Source organism: Denticeps clupeoides, chromosome 14 (genome assembly GCF_900700375.1).
Source record: "Denticeps clupeoides chromosome 14, fDenClu1.1, whole genome shotgun sequence".
NCBI lineage: Eukaryota > Metazoa > Chordata > Actinopteri > Clupeiformes > Denticipitidae > Denticeps > Denticeps clupeoides.
In genome coordinates this window covers 12,685,845-12,710,670 of record NC_041720.1, presented here as the reverse complement: position 1 = coordinate 12,710,670, position 24,826 = coordinate 12,685,845, and the positions used below count along the sequence as shown (strand labels likewise).

General features: G+C 40.2%; 1 protein-coding gene across 1 annotated transcript in view; it reads right to left on the bottom strand.

Annotated features, from left to right (window-relative positions):
- The window catches only part of LOC114802973 (otoferlin-like), a 68,103-nt gene that overhangs the window by 25,265 nt on the left and 18,012 nt on the right, over positions 1-24,826 (bottom strand). Inside the window, 14 exon segments of the mRNA XM_029002149.1 lie at positions 223-409; positions 829-1,015; positions 1,851-2,010; positions 2,119-2,203; positions 2,367-2,429; positions 3,016-3,147; positions 4,538-4,560; positions 4,563-4,591; positions 4,677-4,803; positions 5,934-5,995; positions 18,688-18,699; positions 18,992-19,191; positions 20,770-20,869; positions 24,409-24,497. Coding sequence (XP_028857982.1) covers positions 223-409; positions 829-1,015; positions 1,851-2,010; positions 2,119-2,203; positions 2,367-2,429; positions 3,016-3,147; positions 4,538-4,560; positions 4,563-4,591; positions 4,677-4,803; positions 5,934-5,995; positions 18,688-18,699; positions 18,992-19,191; positions 20,770-20,869; positions 24,409-24,497 — 1,456 coding nt within the window.

The window sequence follows — 24,826 nt, the reverse complement described above, 5'->3', positions numbered from 1 at the left end:
CAAGCAAACAGTGCAGGAGCTACGCTGAAAACCAAATGTCTGAAACCAGACTGTCTCTGGTTGGGTAAATATCCTCTGGCCTGGAAATTTAACAAGATCCTACAGGGATTCTCCTGTAACTCATATTTGAAATGGACCTCAAGGTTTTCCATCAAGGTTTTATTTACTAGCCAGAAATGCAGACAATAAAAAGAAAACTGAAAATCGATTGTGGGGCTGCACCTTTGTCACCATCATTGGCGATCTTGCGCAGATCAATGAAGTGTGTTCCTATGGCAACATCATTGACTTTGTCTGAGTCCCGTATCTGGACCTTCATGCGCTTGCAGAGAGGCGGGAACATCTCGGTGAAGACAATGTGCTCGTTCCAAATAGGCTCGTAACTGCTCTTCTGTACAGACGTCTTCCCCTGTAAACACCCCAGAATGAGGGTCTGAATTGTAAGTATAAATGTACCGACTTCTAAAAAGCATGTTTAATGAATCACCTAAACACAGTATTTTTTATAGACTGTAAGTATAAGATGACGGCACTTTTTCAGACATCTTTTTGAGAAAAGCAACTGTCTTATATTCAGGCCAATACAGTAAATAAACCACAACAGATGAGATGTCACATGACCATAAGCAACATAATATGGTGGAATGATATTTTCAGTGCTGCGTCAGAGTGACACTGTCATGGGATTCTGTTACTCTCAGTAAATCAAAATGTCAGAGCAGCCATAACAGATATTATGGATGTTGATCAAGGCACCTAAGAATTGACTTTACCAAATAAAAAAAAAAAAAAACATGGTACTAGGTATTTTTAGGTTAACAAGCAAACCTTCTGCCCAGCAAATTGCACTTGGACGTAGGGGTCCACCAAGTCCTTGTTTTCGCCAATGAAGGCTTTTTTCATGTTTGCCATAATACTGGTGTTCATCTTTGGAAGCCCTTCAGCCCGGTAGATCTTCACATAGAACCGGGCCCATTGTCGCTCTGCGGGGACACCCTCAGGCAAAAGCAGATTCCTTAAAGAAGCACCAGGGGAGAAAATCCATGTTAATCCGTTGTAAACCTTTGACTTCCTTAGCACATTATTTTTATTATTCAGCAACCAATGCAGTAAGTGGGCCGCATGGTGGTGTGGTGCTTAATGATGTGACCTCACACCTCAAAGGTTGTGAGTTTGATTCTTGGCTTGGACATGCACACTATGTAAACGGGCGACACTGAATTGTCCTTAGGAAGGAGTGTGTGTGTCCTTTGGCCCTGAGCCCAGTGTGGGCTCCTACAGATGTGACCCGGTAACAGGCCTAAGCAATGAAGTAACTACATAGAACACAGACATATAATAGGTGTCCACAGAGTAGTGTTAATGTTTCAAGGGAAGTTAATGGATAATGAAGTAGATGGTGCTGATACTGGCGTAGTGGTGGCCTAGCGGGTAAGGAAGCGGACTTGTAATGGAAAGATTGCTTGTTCGAATCCCAATCGGCAAGGTACAAGGCACCATCCCCACACGCTGCTCCCCGGGCGCCTGTCATGGCTGCTCACTGCTCACCAAAGGTGATGGTTAAAAGCAGAGGACACATTTTGTTGTGTCACCGTGTGTTGTGCTTGCTGTCTATCACAATGACAATCACTTCACTTCACTCGAAGTGTCTGAGGGTTACAATGTAGACGGAGTACATTTGTCATCACTGTCTTCATGGGATAAACTATGAACAAAACATCTAGGTTTAATTTCTCATGGATTGGCCTGATCCAAACAGTCTGTGTTCAAACTTGGCAATTTATAGCTTCAAAAGCTTTCAGATGTCTGTGTCTGTGGGACAATGCAAATTAAGACTTGATATCTCTTACCCTTCTATGTCATCCTCATCAGTCTCACTGGCCTTGTGCGGGGTCTTGATGTTGTCACCTTTCCCCACCACAGCAATGTCACATTTTACGTAGCCTTTACACCCAGCCGTGATGTCATCGTGGTCAGACAATATGGCCCACTTATGGTAAAACTGGTGATCTGTGACAGACAAACATCTGAATATATGAAATATGTAACCTATTCAATGAGAATTAAAAGGTTATTGTTGGAATATCTATCTAGCTCTATCAGCATCCTCACACTCACCAGGTTGTGAGTAGACTGTACCCACATCCAGCTTAAATGTGCCAACTAGAGTGCCACTCCGAAGGAGGTTTTTGGAGTGTATCACCTAGAAATAAATAAGTAAAAAAGCTCACCAGATTTTTATTTTTCGATTAAACTACTGATTAGATGTTCTCTGTTGTTTATGATACCACCACAGGAATTAAGTTATGGAATAAAACAAGGACAGACATTAGGTCCAAGTGTCCTCTAATTGGGTATGTACTCACTGAGATCTTCAGGATCTTGTCAAACATGACATCTGGAGGTACATGGAAGTCGAAGACAAAATACTGCAAATTGAGAGGAGAAGAACGGATTCATTGCACATATGTATCTCCTTGTACCTGGTTTTGAATTGTGTGGTAGAAATGTCGAAGAAGCTGAGTGAAGATGTTCTGCCCCTTCGATCTGGCAAAACTATACTGCATTGCCTTTTAAGTGTCTCCACTCTCTGCTTTATCAAATTATATAGCGTGAGTAGAAAAGTAATGAAAATAAATTAAAGTCAGCGATGAATGAAAAGGACAGAATAAGTTGACGGAGTGATGAGCCAAAAAAATCCAATGCTTTCTTTGTAGCCTTTTTCACAGACTAATGAAAATCCTTCATAACTCTATTAACTGATTCCTAGTTTATAATATGATCATATACTGAATAAGCGGGAATATGTGTGAGGCCAAATCTTACATTTAATATTTATAACATGTTCAAAGGAAAGCTAGAGCTTGCAATCATCTCATCAAGATAAAGCAAAAGAACCTCAGGGAGAACTATGATGATCACTACGAGCTGTTAAATGTTCACGCTTCTCTGGAGGTTGGTAAAATGAGTAAAGTCTTTCATTGTGGAGACCAGAGTCTCACTAGGAAAACTGACCTCATTATAATATGGACAGTTGGTTGACTCCTTCATGGACGTGTACTTCTTCTCATCCCCAATTTCAACACAGACCACAGGGTCCATGTTCAACCCAACCAGCTGACGAGCTTCGATCACATTGACACTAATCTGTGGAGAAGAAAACAAATCAAATCACTGGACCAGGATTTTTTGACCAAAAAAAAAGACCAAATTTCATTTCTAGGTAAACAAAGCAGAACAAAACATTTGTCCTTGCCTAGGATAATATTCAAGAGATTCATAAATTATTATTATTCAAGAGTCACCATTGTTTCCCATTTAACCTTTTAAACTGTGTACTTTACCTTTTAATATGCTGCTTTTCCAAAAAGGCATGTTTAATTATTCTGTCGCAAAAGTGACTTTATAGATGTAGATACACTAACACGGCAGGTAAAATCAGTCATACGCATATTGTATCATACTGATTATTATTTCACAGAAATCAAAATAAAAAAAAGTACAATGAAAAATCTCACGTGTTCGAGCAGCTCAGATTTCCGACTATTGCTGGCAACCCTTTCCCCTTATCTGCAGCGCTGAGCCACATATCACGAGCTGATGCATAATGCAGGAATATTCTACCCCGATAAACAGAAAAAGGTCCCAATAGAAATTACACTGAAATGGTTGCACCGCTGTACTCAGCTTGATCAGGCTAACTCGGCTCTACGGGCGCCAGTGGCCGGTTAGCAACTGTTTGTTAGAAGCGCGTGTTTAGGTCATTTTCTGTGGGGAAAAAAAAGCCCAGGGCTAATCATGAGCTTGGGCTGTCTTGTTACGAGAAGAGACTGAAACAGCCTCTTAAGCAGGCCACTTGCTGTGCAAGTTCACTCTCTTATCTGCTCCGAGTTACAGTGCGGTGCACTAATGAACAGCTCACCAAAGACCCCCCCGCCCCTCCTTGCGACGCAGCCCCCGCTGTATCTCCAGAAGCCTGGAAAACGTCCAATCGGCAGGACTATAAAGGCGGCGGCAGAGGTTTCGACTGAAGACTGAACTATAATTACCCAGGACGGGCAGTGTGCAGGAACTGCTTATTTCACAATAAAATATGACAGTTCAGGGCACACAGGTAATGGGTTAATGTATGAATTTAAGTGGGAAAAACAATGCCAAAAAAAATAAAAAAACAGAAAGGTAAGCTTACATGTTATTCTCCAGAGCACTGCATACAAATGAATCCCATTGGAACGTAGTTAACCATAGTGAGCGTGACAATAGCCCCCATCAAAGAAAAGACTAAAGCACTCAGACAGTTTATGTCTGCCTGCTTTGTGAAACAGCATAACTGGGTCAGATTATGCTGAAAATGACAGAGGGCGAAATAACACTCCTTAAGAATTTCAAACTAATTTGACAGAAAATATTACTTAATACCCACTGGACTCTAGTCTGAAATCTGAAAACAAAATGTGTTGGAAGATAAGTAATGACTATATGCTGCAGTGGCACATAATGTTATTCTAATAGATATTATACATTGTGTATTCAATACCTGATAATCTACTGGTTTTCCTGAACTGGACTCCATTTGATATCGGGTTTTGACCTGACAAAAACAGATAGAGGCTTCTTAAAACCATAACATCATCCTTGCATCAGGAAATCTGTATGCAAGCAAAGCCCAAGCAGACCTCTTGTTGGACACATTGGTGGTCACTGCAGTGACGGAGGCCAGTGAGATGTTGTCTGGGTCAATTGCACGACCCAGACGCATGGCCTTCCTGTCCAGGTCCTCTGTCTCCAAAATTGCAGGGTCATCTGTTAGGAGAAATTCAGTGAATGTACTTACTGTTAAGGGATATTGCGCTGCATTTTTGCTATAAGCAATAAATGGTACTCTTCACGTAGGTAATGTTCATGCTTGAAAATATGCACAGCTCTATTCTGTAGCATAGTTTTGTATTACTCAAAATGCTAAGAACACATATATATGCAATGCCTTACATTTTTTGATAACTTAAAGGTCCTATGGCAAATATTTTTTTTGGTTTTATATCAGTCTTAGTGGTCCCCTAATGCTGATCGAAGTCTCCTTCCAAAATTCAGCCTTGGTGCAGAATTACAGCCACTTTGAGCCAGACACATGATGAGCTTTCCCCAGGATGTTTCATTGTGTGTAGCTCTAAATGCTAATGAGGAGGAGAGAGGCAGGACAAGGATGTTTGGTTTTTTGTCTACAGGAGAGCCGCGTCTGTGTTTTTCCCAGAACCTCACGTGACAGACTAAGAAAATACATTAGTATTCATTTTTACACCCAATCACCGAGGAACTGCAATGCTTCGCTCGTTTGCAAGCCATGAAAGTTGATGGAATCCATTTTTTAGGGGAGGGGTGGGAAATTCTCTAAACGGGCAATAAATGAGAAAGGGGAGGGTAACCTTCCCCTTAAAACAACATAAGGGACAAATTCCAGATTCGACCGTCTGAGCTGCTGCTCTTTGATGGGCGAAGCAAATGACCAAGGCACTCTTTATACATATCACCATTTCTAGCCACTGCAGACCATAGACAGGCTAGGGGAACTCGTATTAATGTAAATAATCTCACAAAGTTACATTTTCATGTCATGGGACCGTAAAGATTACTCATCAATCAACACCTAATGGGGCATCAATGACATCCTGTATGTTAGTCCCCTTTCTGTAGTACATTTACATTTACATCCAGAGCAACTTACAGTCAATAGTTACAGGGACAGCCCCCTGGTGCAACTCAGGGATAATTGTCTTGCTCAGGGACAGTATGTGGGGTTTGCTAATAAGTGGGCTTTGAACCTGGGTCTTCTTGATCCTAGGTGAGTGTGTTACCCACTAGGATACTACCACCCTAGTCCCTGCATGCTAAATGCAGAGGATCATCCCTGACCTTTACTGCTCAACCCATTTTACCTCCTTTCTTGTGGTCATCCTTGGACATGCGTGTCTTCCCAAGCTTCATGGCTGACAAAACACTCCGTTCTTTGCTCTGGCATGGGGATGACACAGATTTTCAGGGAAAATCTGGCATATAATATTACACAGATTTATTCATACTGTAAATATACAAGACATTGCATAATTGATTTACCATTTTTTTGACAATTCCATAGATTAAATAACGATAATTTCAAAGTATTATTTTAACAATAGTTTTAATGACCAGTGTCTGAATTGCAGTATTGCGTACCCGTTTTGTATGTATTGTTATGGAACTTAAGTCAGACACTCGCGCCACACACATAATTTGCATTTTTAAAATGACCTATTTCATGTCTATCTGCCATGCAGTTACTGTTGATTAATATCTGGGCTGGTTATTGAAGGACAATGAGGAGTTACCTATGGTGATGATTCCTGGAGATTGTAGATATTGCACAGTTTCACATAAAAATTCTACACATCTTTTACACACCAATAGCCCGCCAGATGTTCACAGGCCAGTCAAATATTTATTTTAAAGTAAAAATTTGGTATAGCAGCTTATAGAACTTCCCTAAAGAACTTTCCTGACCCTTAGTGGATGGATATCCTTCAATCTGTCACTGGTCAGGCATGTCTCATGCAGACAGGATGGAAAATTGGAGCAATAATCAGACGAGCCAGCCTATTCACCACTGGGACCCTGGGCACAATAAGCCCAATGGAGTCAGGTAACACCGTACGGATATTATATGTATCAAATATCAGCAGGACAACAAAGGGATGATGACGTAACTGCACAAGAGTACAAATGAGGGGCCTTAATAATTAATCAAGATACGCTTGGTCTTCGAATTAGATTCAGATATGGATCAGTGTCAGACGGGAGAGGATGAAAGGATTTGAGATGGGCTTGTCCTTTCATTATTTTTCTCTAAAAACATTTCATGAAGGAGCAAAAGAGCACGATTATTTCAGAAATTTTTAGAGCCTTGTTCAGTTTCAGAAACCTATTCCAAGTTGTTGCTGCGTTAATTAAATGCAATTTCTGATTAATAAAGAACGGCTGCCTATGATGCGGGTTTTTGTTATAACCATGAACATCATCAACTGTAACCATATTGCAAAACATCCTATCAGCCTAAAGAGTAAAAATAACGTCAAAAAACATTTCATATATCAAATGCTTGAACGAGCCCCAGACTCTAGATGTTTGCAAATTTTGAAGCATACTAGTCAAGAGCAACTGAACCCATTATAAGATATGGGAAATAAATTGGTCATATAAGGTCAAACAGCAGGTAGCATTTACCGAACAAAACGCTACACGGACACTGAATTGATGGACAAAGTACAATGAAGTCACTACAATTTGCACCTTTTAAAAAAAACGACAGCCACACTTCCTATTTAATTTCAGCCAAAAAACACAGGCAATACATACCATGTACTCACAAAAACAGGAGTGATCCTTAAAAAGCTCTGAACGAATCAGATAGAAAAAAAACTCCACAAAAGAAATGTCCAGAGTTTCCAGGGCAGCGTGGAGGTTAGTGCTCCATGGTTAGAATGAGATCTTCAGACAGGTAGAGAGGTGTGCAGGTACTGATGGGTTGTTCAGTCCCAATGGGGACAAAAGACACTAACGATTAGAAGAACATGAGACTAGCCCACAGCTTGGCTAGGATTGCCCTCTCATGCAAAGTCAGTCAAGCACACACACACACACACACACACACACACACACAAATATATTTATATCTATCTTTATACTTTAGTACGAACGGACCTGAAGACACGTAGAAAACGTGAATCTACTGGACATCTATGTGATCAAAAATCCCCAGAGGAAAATAGACGAGGCACTGCCATTTTTAGTGGCATTCTATATTGTGCGAACGATAGAGAAGCACTTACAAAAGATATAATCACAGATGAAAGTCCGATATGATTACTACATTGAATTATTACTAAGAACGTATTGGTTAAAGAATCCAATTATGGTCAAGGTGTTTTGTCACATGACTAACATGAACCCATCTTAGGGTCTTTTTGGGAACTTCTACTGTAGAGATCACTGTTTACTGAGTGTCCCGACTTTAATAGATACACAATAAAATGTGCCACATAGCACTGAAACTGGTTATATGAACTCATTATTTCCTATTACTAAGTAAACCACATACGTAGTTCAAGATTCCTGAAGAAACAACCACTCAAAGACCGTCACAGGAGGCTAATGGGAATGTGGATTAGAAGTGGATAGAGTCCTGCTGAAACTAAAAATGAGGAGCCCATTCAGTCAAGATGTTCGAATTAAACCAAGGTTGCAGTGTAATCCTACACTGATGAGTTTTCCTCTGTTAAAGTGGTTGTGAGGGGAGACTGACTCTTTTAATTCTATGCCTCAGTCCACCTCAGTGGCTTTCTGATTTCAACAGCTATCTAATGATAACAAGAAAACCATTTACTTTCAGCAGACATAATTATGATTGTGTTGCACTAGGGTATATTTCAATCAAAACAAGATCCTGTTTATATGCAATGGGTGTACGGCTAATTGTATGCAACATGCAGCAAATCCTCCACAGAGTAATAATTTATGCGTAAAAAGTACTGAGAAAACTGTAACAAAACTGCTGATGTGTGAAAAAGTTTGAGAGCACGAGATGCTAAATAGAGAGGGATTTCACACACAGCTATTATTATAACTGTGCTATTATAACTGAGGCCCCCAGCAATTTGGTGGCAGTCAGGCAGCAGGAATATGAAGCATTTACATTTTCAGCATTTCTCAGATGCCCTTATCCAGAGTATCTTGTTTTTTGTCAACAATATTTATGATGAAATACCTTTGTCACTAAACCTTTATGATGTGATGGAAACAAGATGCTGGTCATGTGACGATAACTGTAACAAAACCTACCATGTAATATTGTTGACTAATAGGAATGAGACTTAATGTGGTTTACCAAATATAATATATTCTTCTTTTTTGTCAACGAAAACACGATGAGACATTATGTCCTCTCGTTTAATCGTGCTATATTATTTTTAAGCAGTATTTCTGTTTCCTGTGTCTCCCATCTGGCGTCCAGGTGACGTCACTTCCCTTAATACACAGCATTCCCTTAATGCACAGCATTATTTAAATGTAAGAATACTTGTGGTGGGATCCTTGGATACACTTTATTTACAATGAATTTACAATGAAAAACATGAACAAATCAGAGTGTCTTTCATGTCTACAATGGATTTAGAGTATTCTTAAGCCTAGAAGGTAATAATAATAAAAGATAATTTCGTTTTAATAAAGAAATGGGTTTGACTAACATAAAATTTAGTTTTGTCTGTTCTACTAGGGACTTGTACTATATTGACTGGGTAAAATAAAGCATTGCAATACTAAAAAAAGAGACTAAAACAATTTTCATTGACTAAAACTAGAAATGTGACTAAAATAAGCCTAAAATGCTCAGACTTTTAGTTGACAGAAATGAGTCTGGATGTGACTAAGACTAATAATAACTAAAATGAGAGCTGAACGCAAAAAATTAAGGCAGACTGCCAAAAACAACTATAATCCAGAGTAGGGCTGCACGATTTGGGGAAAAAGACATTTTGCGATTATTGAGATCAATATTGCGATATGCGATATGATAAAGGACACTTGCTTGTATATCAATGAAAAGTCGCATACTAATAGTGAAATGTTTAATTTCAAAGTGAAACATACAAACTACTTATAACAACCTGAAATGCCCAGTGCTTTCAAAATACAATATTCTACAAATATAAAATAATCACAAAAAAAATTAAATAATCACAAAAAAAATGTAATAATCACAAAAAACTCTTTACATTACTGTCGAACGACAAACCCTGGTAAAGCTAAACAACTGTTTTGATTATATTTGGCCATTATAAAATCCCGTATTATAGTTCTTACGTTTAACCAAGCATAGCTTCGCTATCTTAGACTAGCTTAGCTAAGGTTAAGACTTATAAAACGGGATTTTATAATGGCCAAATATATTCAAAACAATTGTCCCGCTTTACCTATGAAATGTAATCCCCCGGGATCTGGTTTGGAGCGTACAGCGGTTTGTACAGCCCCAAGCAGCACAAGAGTGAGGCATTTTTGGCACTTCTCTCCATAGACATGTATATGCTTCACGCCACTGCAGAGCCTATCGCAATATGGCGGCGACGTTGACGTACGATGCAGCTCGTCATGCGCCGTCTACCCATATGTCTCCGAATCGAAAGTCATGTGACCAAACACGTCACATCCGACTGAGATGTGAGACTTCAGTCAGCTCGCTAACTTTGAGAATGAGAATGGATCGGCAACATATCCGATCCAATCCATGTACTAATCATTTAAATCGCATCTTTTTGCGTTCATGTAATCGCACAGACTGACATCGCGATTACGATTGCGATTAGATTAATCGTGCAGCACTAATCCAGAGCGATTTTAAATCAGTGGTTACAGGACCAGTCCTGCTGAGGACACTCAGGGTTACATTGCTTGGGAACACAATGGCAGTAAGTGGGGTTTGACTGTGATTTGGCTGCCTTCTGGTTCATAGGCGAGTGTGTTACCCTCTAGGCTGCTACAACCCCACTACAAGCGCTACACATTTATATAAGGTGTCACTCTACTAACTAATGTGCAGCGTCATGGTAGAGTATTAACTGTCGAGCCCTAGGGGGTATAGCTTGACTTGATACTAACACGTGATATTGCAACTTAGTGACATTAGATAGCAACATAGCACAGCAATACTCTTCTAATTTGCATACCTTCATTTCCTTAATTTACTTACACATATGTTAGGAAATGTGCATAAATTACTAAAGATTGACACACACACATGCACACAATTGCTTATATACATAAAAAACAATGTACAAACTTTGACGGAAGATACTAGATTAAAACAGCCCTTTCTAAAGGTCACAGAATTTCAATGTGCACATTTGTATGAGTAACTAAGTATGTCCTGTCATCGCTGCCCACTGCTCATTAAGAAATGAGTTAAAGGCAGAGGACACATTTCGTTGTGTCACCGTGTGCTGTGCTGCTGTGTATCACAATGATAATCACTTCACTTTCACTAATGGACTGAAATTAAGCAAACTAATGGAAAAGAGCACTGCTATATTCTCACAGGTTTTGGGCAAGGCATCCATTCTCTATAACTGGGAATGCATCATGGTGTAGGCATATTACAGTAAAAACTGTCAGAGGATGTTGCAACTGCACCAAACTGAAGAACTATCAGAAACATATCTGAATGAAAGATGGAATGAAAGCGCAGAAGAGGATAAATGCATCAACATGGCAGAATCAGTCCAAAAATCCCCCTCATCCCTTAAAGTTCAATCGCTCTCCACGCTCCTCAACACTGCACGTTTAACATGAATTCGGCTGCAGAGGAAAAGCAGGGGGAAAATGACAGAAGAAGATGTGGAAGGACTTTGGGGGGAGGGGAGGTGTTGCACATCGAGAAGCGATGCTTCATTTACCCCAGAGGCTCACAAGGATTGTCTCTGTGATCCCCGCCCCCAGATGTTGCCTGGTGAAGCTGGGAGTGATCCAAGGTTAAAAGCAGTAGACGTACCGCAAACAGGTTCTTAGCATGGAGGGCACCTGCGACTTCATGACTTAACAAATGCAAAAAAAAAAAAAAAGCTGAGTTGCTAGTTGCAGTTCTAGATGGGCAATGGAGGAACTACCAAACTACCATTCCACAAGGTTTTATGAGATGTTGGAGAAATTAAACAATCTGTTTATTTTAGTAAACTGTTTACTATTAATCAGACGGATCCGTCCTTATCTGTCAACACAGACCACCCAACTACTGGTTCAGTCCTTAGTAATCTCAAGACTGGACTACTAGCTGGTCTACCACTATGTACCATCCGACCTCTACAACTCATACAAAATGCAGCAGCACGACTAATCTTCAACCTTCCCAAATTCTCCCACACCGCCCCTCTGCTACGTTCCCTCCACTGCCTCCCAGTAGCTGCACGCATCAGGTTCAAAATACTGATGCTGGCCTACAAAGCCTAACATGGAGTAGCACCATCCTACCTCACAGCCCTTATTATACCTCGCACTGCACCTTGTCTTGCCCCCTCGAGGGTGGAATGAACTAACAGCTCAGTCACTGAGCACTTTCAAATGACAGCTCAAGACTTTCATCTTTAGAGAATATTCAGATTAACTTGTAACCTTATTATTATCTTATGTACATGTAAATCTACACTTATGTAAGTGTAAATGTAGTGTAAATGTACATTTACAGCATTTCGCAGACGCTTTCATCCAGAATGGGGACAGGGACACAAACGTAGTAAGTGGGGCTTGAATCTATGACTTTGTGGTCTTATTTGATGAGTGTCTTACCCACTAGGCCCACTTAATATCACAATAGATATCAGTATCAGTATCCAAAATGAAACTTAAAATTGCTCAGGAAAACTATTTACTTTTAATTTGATGCATTTACTTATACAGTGGAGGAAATAATTATTTGACCCCTTGCTGATTTTGTAAGTTTGTCCAATGACGAATAAATGAAAAGTCTCAGAACAGTATCATTTTAATGGTAGGTTTATTTTAACAGTGACAGAGAGCACATCAAAAGGCAAATTGAAAAAATAACTTTAAATAAAAGATAGAGACTGATTTGCATTTCATTGTTTGAAATAAGTATGTGAACCCCTACCAACCATTAAGAGTTCTGGCTCCCACAGAGTGGTTAGACACCTGTCTTAACTAGTCACCTGTATAAAAGACACCTGTCCACAGAATCAATCAATCAGGCAGACTCCAAACTCTCCAACATGGGAAAGACCAAAGAGCTGTCCAAGGATGTCAGAGACAAAATTGTAGACCTGCACAAGGCTGGAATGGGATACAAAACCATTAGCAAGAAGCTCGGAGAGAAGGTGACAACTGGTGCTGCAATTGTTCGAAAATGGAAGGAGCACAAAATGACCATCAATCGACCTTGGTCTGGGGCTCTGCGCAAGATGTCACCTCATGGGGTCTCAATGATTCTGAGAAAGGTGAGAAATCATCCTAGAACTACACGGGAGGAGTTAGTTAATGACCTCAAAGTAGCTGGGACCACAGTCACCAAGAAAACTATTGGAAACACATTACACCACAATGGATTAAAATCCTGCAGTGCTCGCAAGGTCCCCCTGCTCAAGAAGGCACATGTGCAGGCCTGGCTGAAGTTTGCCAATGAACACCTGAATGATTCAGAGAGTGAGTGGGAGAAGGTGCTGTGGTCAGATGAGACCAAAATTGAGCTCTTTGGCATTAATTCAACTCGCCGTGTTCGGAGGAAGAAAAATGCTGCCTATGACCCCCAAAACACCGTCCCCACTGTCAAGCATGGAGGTGGAAACATTTTGCTTTGGGGGTGTTTTTCTTCTAAGGGCACAGGATTTGCCACTAAGTATTAAGTCTTTTTGTTAGAGGGTTCAAATACTTATTTCACTCAATGAAATGCAAATCAGTCTCTATCTTTTATTTAAAGTTATTTTTTCAATTGTCCTTTTGATGTGCTATCTGTCACTGTTAAAATAAACCTACCATTAAAATGATACTGTTCTGAGACTTTTCATTTCTTTGTCATTGGACAAACCTACAAAATCAGCGAGGGGTCAAATAATTATTTTTTCCACTGTACTTTTTCTACACTAAATTCCTGCAATTTAGACATAGGAAATCAATATTCAGTATACATATATATACAGTATACAAGTTAAAAATAAACTCATAAAAACCACAGCAGTAAATTCTCCTCCAGCTGCTCAGAAAGTGGGGGCAAATATTAAGTTTTATATTTAATTGTATCTACACTGATTTGGACTGCTGCTAGAGATTGTGCCATGTGACATACTGGCACTGCACCAGCTGTAATGGGTAGAAATGTGATAAATAAATTGTATTTATAAAGCATATGACACTCATTGTCAGCTGATCACTGTAAACCACCAACAACATCAAAGCCCAGGCAAAGTGTCATGTTTGCCTCCTGGGTGACAGTCTTCAAAAGAGAAATGAACTGCTGGGAGCAGAGCTCATGTGACGACAAGGACGGACACAAACAAAGGGCTAAATAAAGAACGGCTGCAGGTGTGCCTCTCCTGAAAAGAGGGGCCGCATATTTGAGCGTAATTAAAATGGCCGGGCCAACAGAAGCTTAGCTGAGTAAATGTGTGCCATTGTTGACTAATTCATGAGCTTCTGTGATGCACCACAGAGAGAAATGCCTATATTCTACCGTCCTCACACTCTGGAAATAATAGAATAATGAACAGTAAATGTGCCAGCTAAGATAATTCTACTGCAGGGTCATTTACCAATTTCGCGGACCAAATGACGTCAGGTCAACGTTATTCTGCTGGCAGTAACTGGATATTTCTAGATTTCGGGTCCTGTCAAAACTTGCTTTAATAAACACATCTAATCTGAAAGCTGCTGACAGGTTCATTATGAAATACTTTTTTACATTTCTTGAAATCCCATAGGATTAAAAATAATTTAAAGCAATTTTTCAAAAACAATTCGGAAACCACTGTCAGAGTACAAACAACACAACAAACTACATCTGCACTAATTTTCTTTTATGAGTATGTTAATCCAATTTACTCCTTATCTGCCCACTCCAGTAAAGCATCTTCCTGTTAGAACAAGCAAGTGAAACACTTGCACATCACTAGTCAAACACATGAAAAAATTATATTAAAGCTGATGTGAATGTCTTGTGTAATTCCAGCTGGTGTATTTGGGATACTTAGAAATATCCAGTATTCATGTTGCCTGCTGCTATATTGATTCCATTGTAGCAGAACATTATTCAACCTATGATAAATCATACAAGACAAGGATAAAAACCAATAATAAAGAAGACGTCAAAAAAAGGCAGGCACGTTTATGCAGCTTTCGTTCATTTTTTTTGTACAGCGCTCACAGGGGTGGTTTTTGACGATTATCATGGGCTGTTTCCAGCAATGCACAGCTGTGGAGCTAAAGCTAGAGAGCAAAGTGGTGGCATCCAATCACACAACCAAAAATAATCACCCAACATAGTAGATCATAAACCACTGCATAAAAAAACTCCCTTTGCACACAGAAAGCAATAGAAAATATCCACTTTTTGCACACACACACACACAAAAAGAAAACATTTCACGTTTACCCTCCCACGGTTTTGAATTTTTCAAACCCGTGCTTTGCCTCATATGGACTTCATTCCACAATATTAATTCTTGCTACATCACAGTGCCTGATAGCCATCTTCAGATGGGTGCTGTCCACCCTTATCTCCCTGAATAAACCCACCCACGCTGCCATCTACGACCATTTGAAAATGACAGACGCTTTCACTGAGAGCCTAGGTTGCGTGTGTGTGTGTGTGTGTGTGTGTGTGTGTGTGTAATTGTATGTATTTTGAGTCAAGGGGTAGTTCTAATAATACAGTGTCATTAACAAAAACATGGATCACACTATTTTATCCTATTATCCCTGTCCACTGTACAATACTGCATGCTGGGACCATATGTTTGTCTCCCTATCCCTTATCTAATAGACATCTTCAACACTTGGATTAACACAAACCTACCCTAATGTACTAGAGTGTGTGTGTGTGTGTGGTCTTGATGTGTTTTAATAAAATAAAAACACTGTTTACAGGACATCTGTCCACACACATCTAAAACACACCAAGCATTTTGGATGATTAGCCCCCTTCCAGGAACCTCACCATCATTCCTGTGGTATTACTGAAAAAAAATCCCACAAAATGCCAAAACGCATCACTATGGCAACTGCTTTTTTATTTTGCAGGGTATATCCTGGGTTCTCCCTCCTTCGCTGTATTCCCCTCTTAAGCCGTTGTGTACCGACATGTCTGTAAAGTGTGATGCATTCTATGACAAGCAGGATCCCAGGATGCCTAAACACTTTATTGCCCTACACAACAGCCCACGAGGGAGAGATGAAACGTGAAATTTGAAGAATAAGAGAGGATAAAAAATGCTGTGACGTGATGTTATGAACCCATAGTTCACGACTCCCGTGCAGAAGACCCAAAGATGAACGTGCAATAAATATGTCTAATGGGTGTGTTGGTGGCGGTGGTTTCGACAAACAAAGTGCTCTATGCTTTGCGTGCCTCAGCTGGATTAAACAGCTTGCACAAGGGTCACCTTTCCAAAAACACCAATGCATGAGATCAGTTGTTGTTTAAACTCATTTTAATCATATCGTGCATGTATCTTCTACAGTATCACTTCTGCTCCACACCTTCATTGCGGGGTGCCCCTCCAGTGACCTGCAGCTCGACTCGACCATCTGGAGGAGCTTCTTTCTGCAGAGCTGGAGTCGCCGGAGGCTCGTTGTGTCCTGGGATCATCGTCTAGTGTTCTGCTGCATGACCCTGTTTTCTCACCTACCGGTGTTTTCTCTCTCAAGGCACTTTCGTCAAACGCAGTTGCGTAACCATTCATCACCCGGATTTTTTTTTTAAAGTAGGTAATACAATGAAAAAGAACATATTACAATGAGAGGAGACAGCAAATGAAGCTTAGGTGCTAAATAAAAACCTTAATGTAAAAATAATGTGTCTTAATGGAACCCAAGTAATGGTGTGTAACAAAAGTGCCATGAAAATTATTTCAAAACAAAGGTAGCATCCTTTGACAGACTGTACGACATTCAAAAGAAGCTGCATTGAAGCTACTTTTTTTGCAGTATACTTTTTGGACCCGGCTAATTAATCTGGGAACTTTTTTCTATCTTGGTTACCCCAGTTTAATTTTTAAATGCCACCAAGAACTTCCAAGACATAGAGCATGAGCATGTTATGCACTGAAGGGCCCCAGTTTCCCAAATAATCTACACTAAGAGTGGTGCCAAGTGAATATTAGAAAGGTGTCAAAAGAGGCTCAGTGATGTGTTGACAGAAGGGCTTCCTTCATGGGGATCATGGGGAAATGTCCATCAAAAAGGATGGCAGTGGTGGCCTAGTGGGTGCGGACCCCTAATCAGAAGGAACCACCAAGGTGTCACTGAGTAAAGCGCCGTCCCAACACACTGCTCCCCGGGCGCCTGTCATGGCTGCCTATTGCTCACCAAAGGTGATGGTTAAATGCAGAGGACACATTTCGTTGTGTCACCGTGTGCTGTGCTGCAGTGTTTCACAATGACAATCACTTCACTTTCGTTTTAGATTCAGAAGTGTTTTTATAATATGAAGACACATAAAGCCTTGACTCAGCAGGAAGCATAATAGCTCACTAAGATAATACGCTTATCTTATAAGTACCTGCACATTTCCACACACATTTTTGATTAACTGAATGTTTTAAGGAAGGCTTTGGGTTTGTAATTAGAAAGAGATAATTAATTACTTTACATCTACGATACACAATTAACCCTAGACTAAAACAAAACAGTACATAATTTGTTTCAGTATTTAGTTTCAGACTCACATAATTCAGACTCAGAGACTGATATTTTCAAACTGATACCTGCATCTGCCCTTTCTCTCAACCTCCCTGCAACAATTGCACTATCACTCTGTGCTAGAAAGTAGTCCTCTCGTCATCCCACTTTCCCTGTTTGTACCTCTCTTCCAAATCCCTATGGGAAGAAGGCAGCTTGTACAGCACTCCAATCCCAGTGTTTTTACAGGCACAATCAAACTGAAATACGGGTGTCAGAAATTCCCTCAGGGGAATGTTTTTAAATTATTTTTTTATTGGCATTATTGGCTGCCTGAATAGATGTTGATGAACCCAAATGTCCCAAGTGCTACTATGGCATTAAAAATGGCTTAGTGGCCACCTTAATCATAAAACAAATACCACCACAGCAGAAACACAGGTCACAGTTGCAATATAATTAAATAGCAAAATATTCAATAAAGGGTGCATATTCAATAAAGGGAGTAAAAAATGCAGTGACAGACACACACACACACACACACGCACACACACATATTATTGTACAATAAAAACCTACAGACACCAGCATGACACAAGCTGTCTCTGTGATTATTATGATGGATTAGTCGGTATATTGAATCAGACAGTCCAGCGGGGCCTCAGTGTTCTTCAGTGCAATCAATGGAGAAAAACAGCTATAGCTACAATATAGCCCCATATGCTGAAAAAAAAAGTGATTGTCACATGTGATACACAGTAGCACAGCACACGATGCACACAGTGAAATTTGTCCTCTGCATTTAACCCATCACCCTGAGTGAGCAGTGGGCAGCCATGACAAACGCCCGGGGAGCAGTGTGTGGGGACGGTGCTTTGCTCAGAGGCACCTCAGTGGCACCTTGGTGGATCGGGAATCGAACCGGCAACCTTCTGATTACAGGGCCGCTTCCTTAACCGCTAGGCCACCACTGCCCCCTAGATGCAGTACAGGCCAAAAGTTTGGACACTCTTTTCTATATTTTCATGACCATTTACGTTGGTAGATTCTCAATGAAGGCATCAACACTATTAATGAACACATGTGGAGTTATGTACTTAACAAAAAAAAGGTGAAATTACTGAAAACATGTTTTATATTCTCGTTTCTAGATTACTGCTTTGCACACTCTTGGCATTCTCTCGATGAGCTTCAAGAGGTCGTCACCTGAAATGGTTTTCCAACAGTCTTGAAGGAGTTCCCAAAGGTGTTTAGCACTTGTTGGACCCTTTGCCTTCACTCTGCGGTCCAGCTCACCCCAAACCATCTGGATTGGGTTCAGGTCCGGTGACTGTGGAGGTCAGGTCTCCACTTTTTGTTAAGTACATAAGTCCACATGTGTTCATTCATAGTTTTGATGCCTTCAGTAAGAATCTACCAATGACAATGGTCATGAAAATAAGGGAAATGAGAAGGTGTGTCCACACTTTAGGCCTGTACTGTATATGTTTGTGTGTGTGTTTTTTAATAGATCAGAGATTGTTTTTAATTAGCTAGTATTAGAGTAACTGAGGAGACAGTGAGTACTTACTTCTTGAATCTGGGAATGGATCCCTGAAGAGATCGGCCAGCTGAAACACCTGAACCCTGGCTGTGTCCAGAGAGTAAACTCTCTGTTTCAAACTGGAATGTTCCATCACAGTCTTCTGGAATGTCGAGGAACTCACCATCGCTCCAAACTTTCACACTCCCATCCATTGTCTGGTACTTAATTTCTATGCTTACACTTGTCTAAAAAAAAAAAAACAAATGTATAAATATGTAAGGTTACGTAAACAGATGTATCAATTAAATTAATACCCACAATTAAGATAATTTATTAATGCACTCTAATCTGAAGCCATATATTAAAAGTATTACATATCAATCAGTATTATATAAGGGCATGTAAATATCTGATCTTGTTATTGGTTTAATAATACACCTTGTTTAAAAGAATCTGCTGATCTACTGTAAGACATTTTATGGTATAGCTAAATTTGTGTCTGAGCAGGGTTGCCAGACATGGGCAAGCAGATGAGTTTGGTTTCTCAGGTTTGCTGTGTCAGTGAGTCACAAAATAAGGATCCATTACCTTGTTCCTTGTGTTAACAAACAGGAGGAGCCATCAAGAAAGGAAATCGCTTATCCTTTAACCCATGAGGAAAGGGGTTGTGAGTGAGATGGGGAACTAGAGCGTTCAGACAGAACTGCCCTGTGAGGCAGCTGCTATGCTGTCACTACGCCAGCTTCCAATGGAAGGCCAAATGGGATACATCCCAAAGCCTCATTTTTTATTTTACAGAAAATGCATTACATTTCTGGCATTTATCAGACTTATCCAGAGCGCCTTACAATAGGTAGTTACAGGGACAGTCCCCCTGGACACAGGGTTAAGTGTCTTGCTCAATGGTAATAAGTGGGGTTTGAACATGTGACTTTGTGGTCTTCTGTCATATAACCTCATGTAGCCCACCCTACCAACACAGGGCTGTTTCTTTGATGTCTGCTGGGTGAAGCCGAAGAGCTGATGGGACACGAGGGGCCAAGACCTCTTCATGTAAATGGCATTGACGAACAAGAAAAAAGTTATACAGTTATATCAAAGCACCCACTCCCTAACCACCTAACCGGGACCTCTGCACAAGTCTTAGAGCTGCTTTGTTTCTATGGCAACACCAACATTATTTTTAATGCTGGCTCTCAACAAGAGTCCACACTCAGCCACTGGCAGAAACTGGACACTTTTAATTGTGGTCAAGGTTGAATACAATTGCCTGAAGCCTGGACCCAGAGCCTCACATTGCCCTAAGGTCAGTACAGTTACAACGCTGGTGTATGAAATACTACACCTTTATTAACGGTTCTCTCGATATGAATACTGAGTGCATCATAACCTCTACATACTATAAACATAACATCACACACACACACACACACGTATACACACACACATACACACAGGCATATCCAGGTGTTATACAGGTGTTAATAACTGTATCTGGTCTGCAGGACTGTCTGCTATTAATTAGCTGCTATTAATTAGTCTTTGAGTGTTTGTTTTTGGTGAGTATGAACAGACATTGTTCATAAGGTATGTTCACTGCACATCATGCTGTATACTGTATGAGTATAATGCGAATCAGACATGGTTTGATTTTTATTCTTTAAAACGTTTCATGAAAACCCAGTTTCACCTGCATATTTCTGTTCCTTGTAGTTACAATTTATAATAAAAAAAGAGCTGATTCATGGGTTAATGGGAGTAATTTAGAACTCTCTCTCTCACACGCAAACACACACACACACACTGTCTAAACAAGTTCTCACCTGGATTGCTGCATTGTTGTCATCAATAAGTGTATCAGATACCTCTAGCTGGCCCTCTTCAACCACCTTTTGAAGAACCATCCGGAACGTCCCTATAAGTCTGTAAAAAACACACACACACACACAAATGTATTTATATTTATATACAAATATAGTTTTATGAACATACACAGGAAGTATATAAATATATATTTTCCTGTGAAAAAAGTCAATTCCGTCTTTTCATTTAATTTCTGACATGAATCTGTTTGCTCGCACAGACTCCCTTGTGTAAATTTCATTTCATTCCCCTTCAGTACTCCCCCGCTCTTTCTATTCATCTTCTATTTCTGTGGCCGTGTCTCTGCTGTGCGAAAAGTAAATGTTGAGCTTTAGGGACAGCATGCAGTTGGGTGTGGGTGGGTTAGTTCAATAACTGAGATGGATAGTGACAACTGCCGACTGGATTGGACCGTCACTGGGCTTCCATGATCCAGGACCTGCTGCTCAGAGCACAAAGATACAGAAAGGGACATCCACAAGCACTCCAATAAACACACACACTCACAAACATGCATAAATCCACATGGTGACATAGGGCCACGGTAACATTTTAAAAGCCTTTTTTGCTCAAAAGAGGACATAAGTTACCAAGGTCTGCACCCAAATTAGATGCGCTCATCTAATTTCTCAGTCATTCTCTCCTCAGCCTTTAGCCTCAGAGTTAAACATGGTGAATAATTTAGATCCAGTCGTCAGTGTAACAATAGGGCCTAAAAAACAACTGTGTCCCTCTATAATAGGTATAAAGCGTATTCTCATACACTCTTGACCACTCTACTTTCAGTCCGTGATCAAAGTTAGCTTGAGACATATGACTATGTAATAATGGCAATGTATGTTTTAATACTACTTTAACTATGGAGAGGGCTACCATAATCCTGCATCTGGGGTTAGGTTTAACAAAATTACAATGGCGCTATGACTGGTGCAGATAAGAAATTTTTCTCATATATCTCAAAGTACAAGTCCTCCCAAATGAACAAAAATACAAATATTTTAATCCAGCTGTGACTGTATGTGTGCACATATGCAATTGCGTAACGCAATTGCCTATCGACAGCGATCTATGTGACTGGTCCTTTCGGCTGTCAGCTGGCATTCAGCGTACTCCGGCACCTGAATAATTAACACTGAGGATCATGTTCTGGCTCGTGAAGGTCTTTTCAAAAGACCTTTCATTCAATATTGATTCATATCTCACAGGCCATATACTTTCTTCTGCTTCATAATTTAACTGTCCTCTCTTCACATGTCAAACGCCTTTGTTTTTGGAGGGGTCAGAGGCTTCAGATTATGGCTGAGAGAGATTAGGCAATGCACCTCACACCTGCCTGGAAAATTTCCAATAGAAAAGAAACATTTTTTAGGGGCAAAAAAAGTGAACACAGTACCTCTCTTTCCTCATATGACTCCACAAACTTGTGGAGGACTGGCTGTGTGAAGGACCAGTTCAAACAGACCGTTCCTTTTTCATGAATTTTTGTGCCAGAGCCATTGGCAGAGGTCTGTCAGGTCTGAGTTTGATCAGGTTTAGTCTTGAGACCATCCTCTCCCACCACTGCCAAAATCTGTACTCATGGATGGCAGCCACCCAGCTAATGACATCCTCACTCTGCTGCCCTCTATTTAATCACCAATCACCATTTTTCACATGGTCTGTGTTTCCGTCCATCAACCATTTGCATTTTACTCCAACCATTTGAACCTCATTATTTTATCAACACAATATTTTAGTGTTGGACTGCATTCTTCTAAATCAATGTCAAATGAAAGCCGCTTACTTTGGGGACTCATAATGTAATGCTGAAATCACCAAAAAAGGCGGGGTGGGAGACGCATCCTCATCAGATCTGGGTGAGTGTTGTATGGGGACTCAATGTTCATTTGACAGCCCACACATCTCATTTTGTTTTGGCAACATGACATCCGCCTTTATTACCTTCTGCTGGGCCTCCAAGTCCTACTTCCTTCAGCACACCATTTCTACTGGTCACACCTTCATGTTCCAGACCCACCCTTCTGCTGCAGCTGGCAGATCACAGACCAGCCTAAGGCAGCAGTGTTTGCTAATGTCCATCATGTATCTGTACATGGTTTGTTTTTTTTCAACCAAATGTGCAATGGAATTTCACTGCTTTAAAATACAGTTACAGTGCACCCAACCACACCTTTAAAATCCACTGCTCCTGGAGACGCAAAATTTGCTATTTTGAGGACGGAACCACATGGAGAGAAATTAGCAAGACACCTCCAAACATTTGCTGGATCACTCAGAACACGTTGGAAAAAGAGGCCTTTGATCAACTAAATAGGGTCCTCCCGCATTCTGAGTACACGAATTATCCATGGATTCACTTCTTTCACCACCCTATGTACAAATTGTGGAAAATGCAGGAAAAATACACAATTCTAAGAAAATGACTGGAGTGGCCAACATAAAATTAATCATTAGCTTTAAAGGTTTGCTTCAAGCTTGCAGCCGAAACAATACTATAAATAAAATGCTAACTTGTAAAAATTGTCAACAGTCCCAACATGAACAATGCTGTATCTATCCAATAAGAATGAAGATAGCTACCTGCGGTAGAGTCACTGAGCACTGGGGTGGTGAACACTGAGTGTGCGTGAAAACCCTCACATATTGGAGGTTCAGCTATTCAAACTTATCAACCATAAAGTAACAAAGATCGGTTTCATCCTTAATTAGCTCTCATCTCAACAGATGGCCAAGAAATTAGGGGAGTGTTCATCCTACAACCAGGTCTGCATTATTCAGCCAGATCCCAGAGTAATTAGGGTGGTGTAGGTAGGACACACAAAGGCAGTCCAACAAAAATTCACACTAATCATTAAACACAGTTTTGAACACATTTAATGCAGTTTTTAACAGTTTTAAGAACATGGTTGAAAAATATAATGCACTGATAAAGTATTAACATCGGTTTTGCTGATCTATGAGTGGTTGAAACTCTTCAATACAGTTGTTTAATTTAAAACTGCTAAAAAGACACTAATGATTTCAGGATCTGAATTGTCTGTCACCTTCATATATACTATAAAGCATGTTTCTGCTTTGGTCAAACAGCATGTAAAAGCAACCACAAAACTGTTAAAAGTCTAGTCAAATAGTTTGGATCTGTCATGTGAGGAAACCACATATGCCCTGACGTTCAGATTTTTGCAGTTAAAGAGGCTCAGGGTAGGAAGCATGTCAACCCATATCAGGCCTGAGTGTTTATATGTTGGAGCTGTGACTGCTTAGTGCTTGCTGGGTGACAAGCCCTACTGTTTGAGTGAGTAAAAAAATGGTAAAAAGTTACAAACTGTTCTGAATCTGTAGAAGGTATCAGGATTGCTGGAATACTGAAGCAACAGGCCTTCTGTTGCCTTGTCAACCGACAACTCTACTGATGCTTCCTTATATGGAATACTAATGTGCCCTCATATCTGTTTCTATCAATATAGATAGATAGATAGATAGATAGATAGATAGATAGATAGATAGATAGATACGTTTGGATGATTTTCTTATTATCTTCCATGAACCTTTTTACATAACTCATTCATAACTCATTCTTCCTTGGCTGTATGGCTTACCTGTTGGTGAAAACTTTGCTGTGGTTCAGCACTTGGATCTCCAACATCTCACTGCCATCGACTTTACTTCCAATTGGCCAGCGGAATACCTTTAAAAAAAAACAAAAAATAAAAACATACTATACAGCATGGCAAAATCCACTTATATACATATGCAGTACAGGCCAAAAGTTTGGACACACCTACTCATTCAATGTGTTTTCTTTATTTTCATGACCATTTACATTGGTTGATTCTCTCTGAAGGCATCAATACGTACTTAACAAAAAAAAAGGGAAATAACTGAAAACATGTTTTATATTCTAGTTTCTTTGCTCTGATTACTGCTTTGCACACTCTTGGTATTCTCTCGATGAGCTTCAAGAGGTCGTCACCTGAAATGGTTTTCCAACAGTCTTGAAGGAGTTCCCAGAGGTGT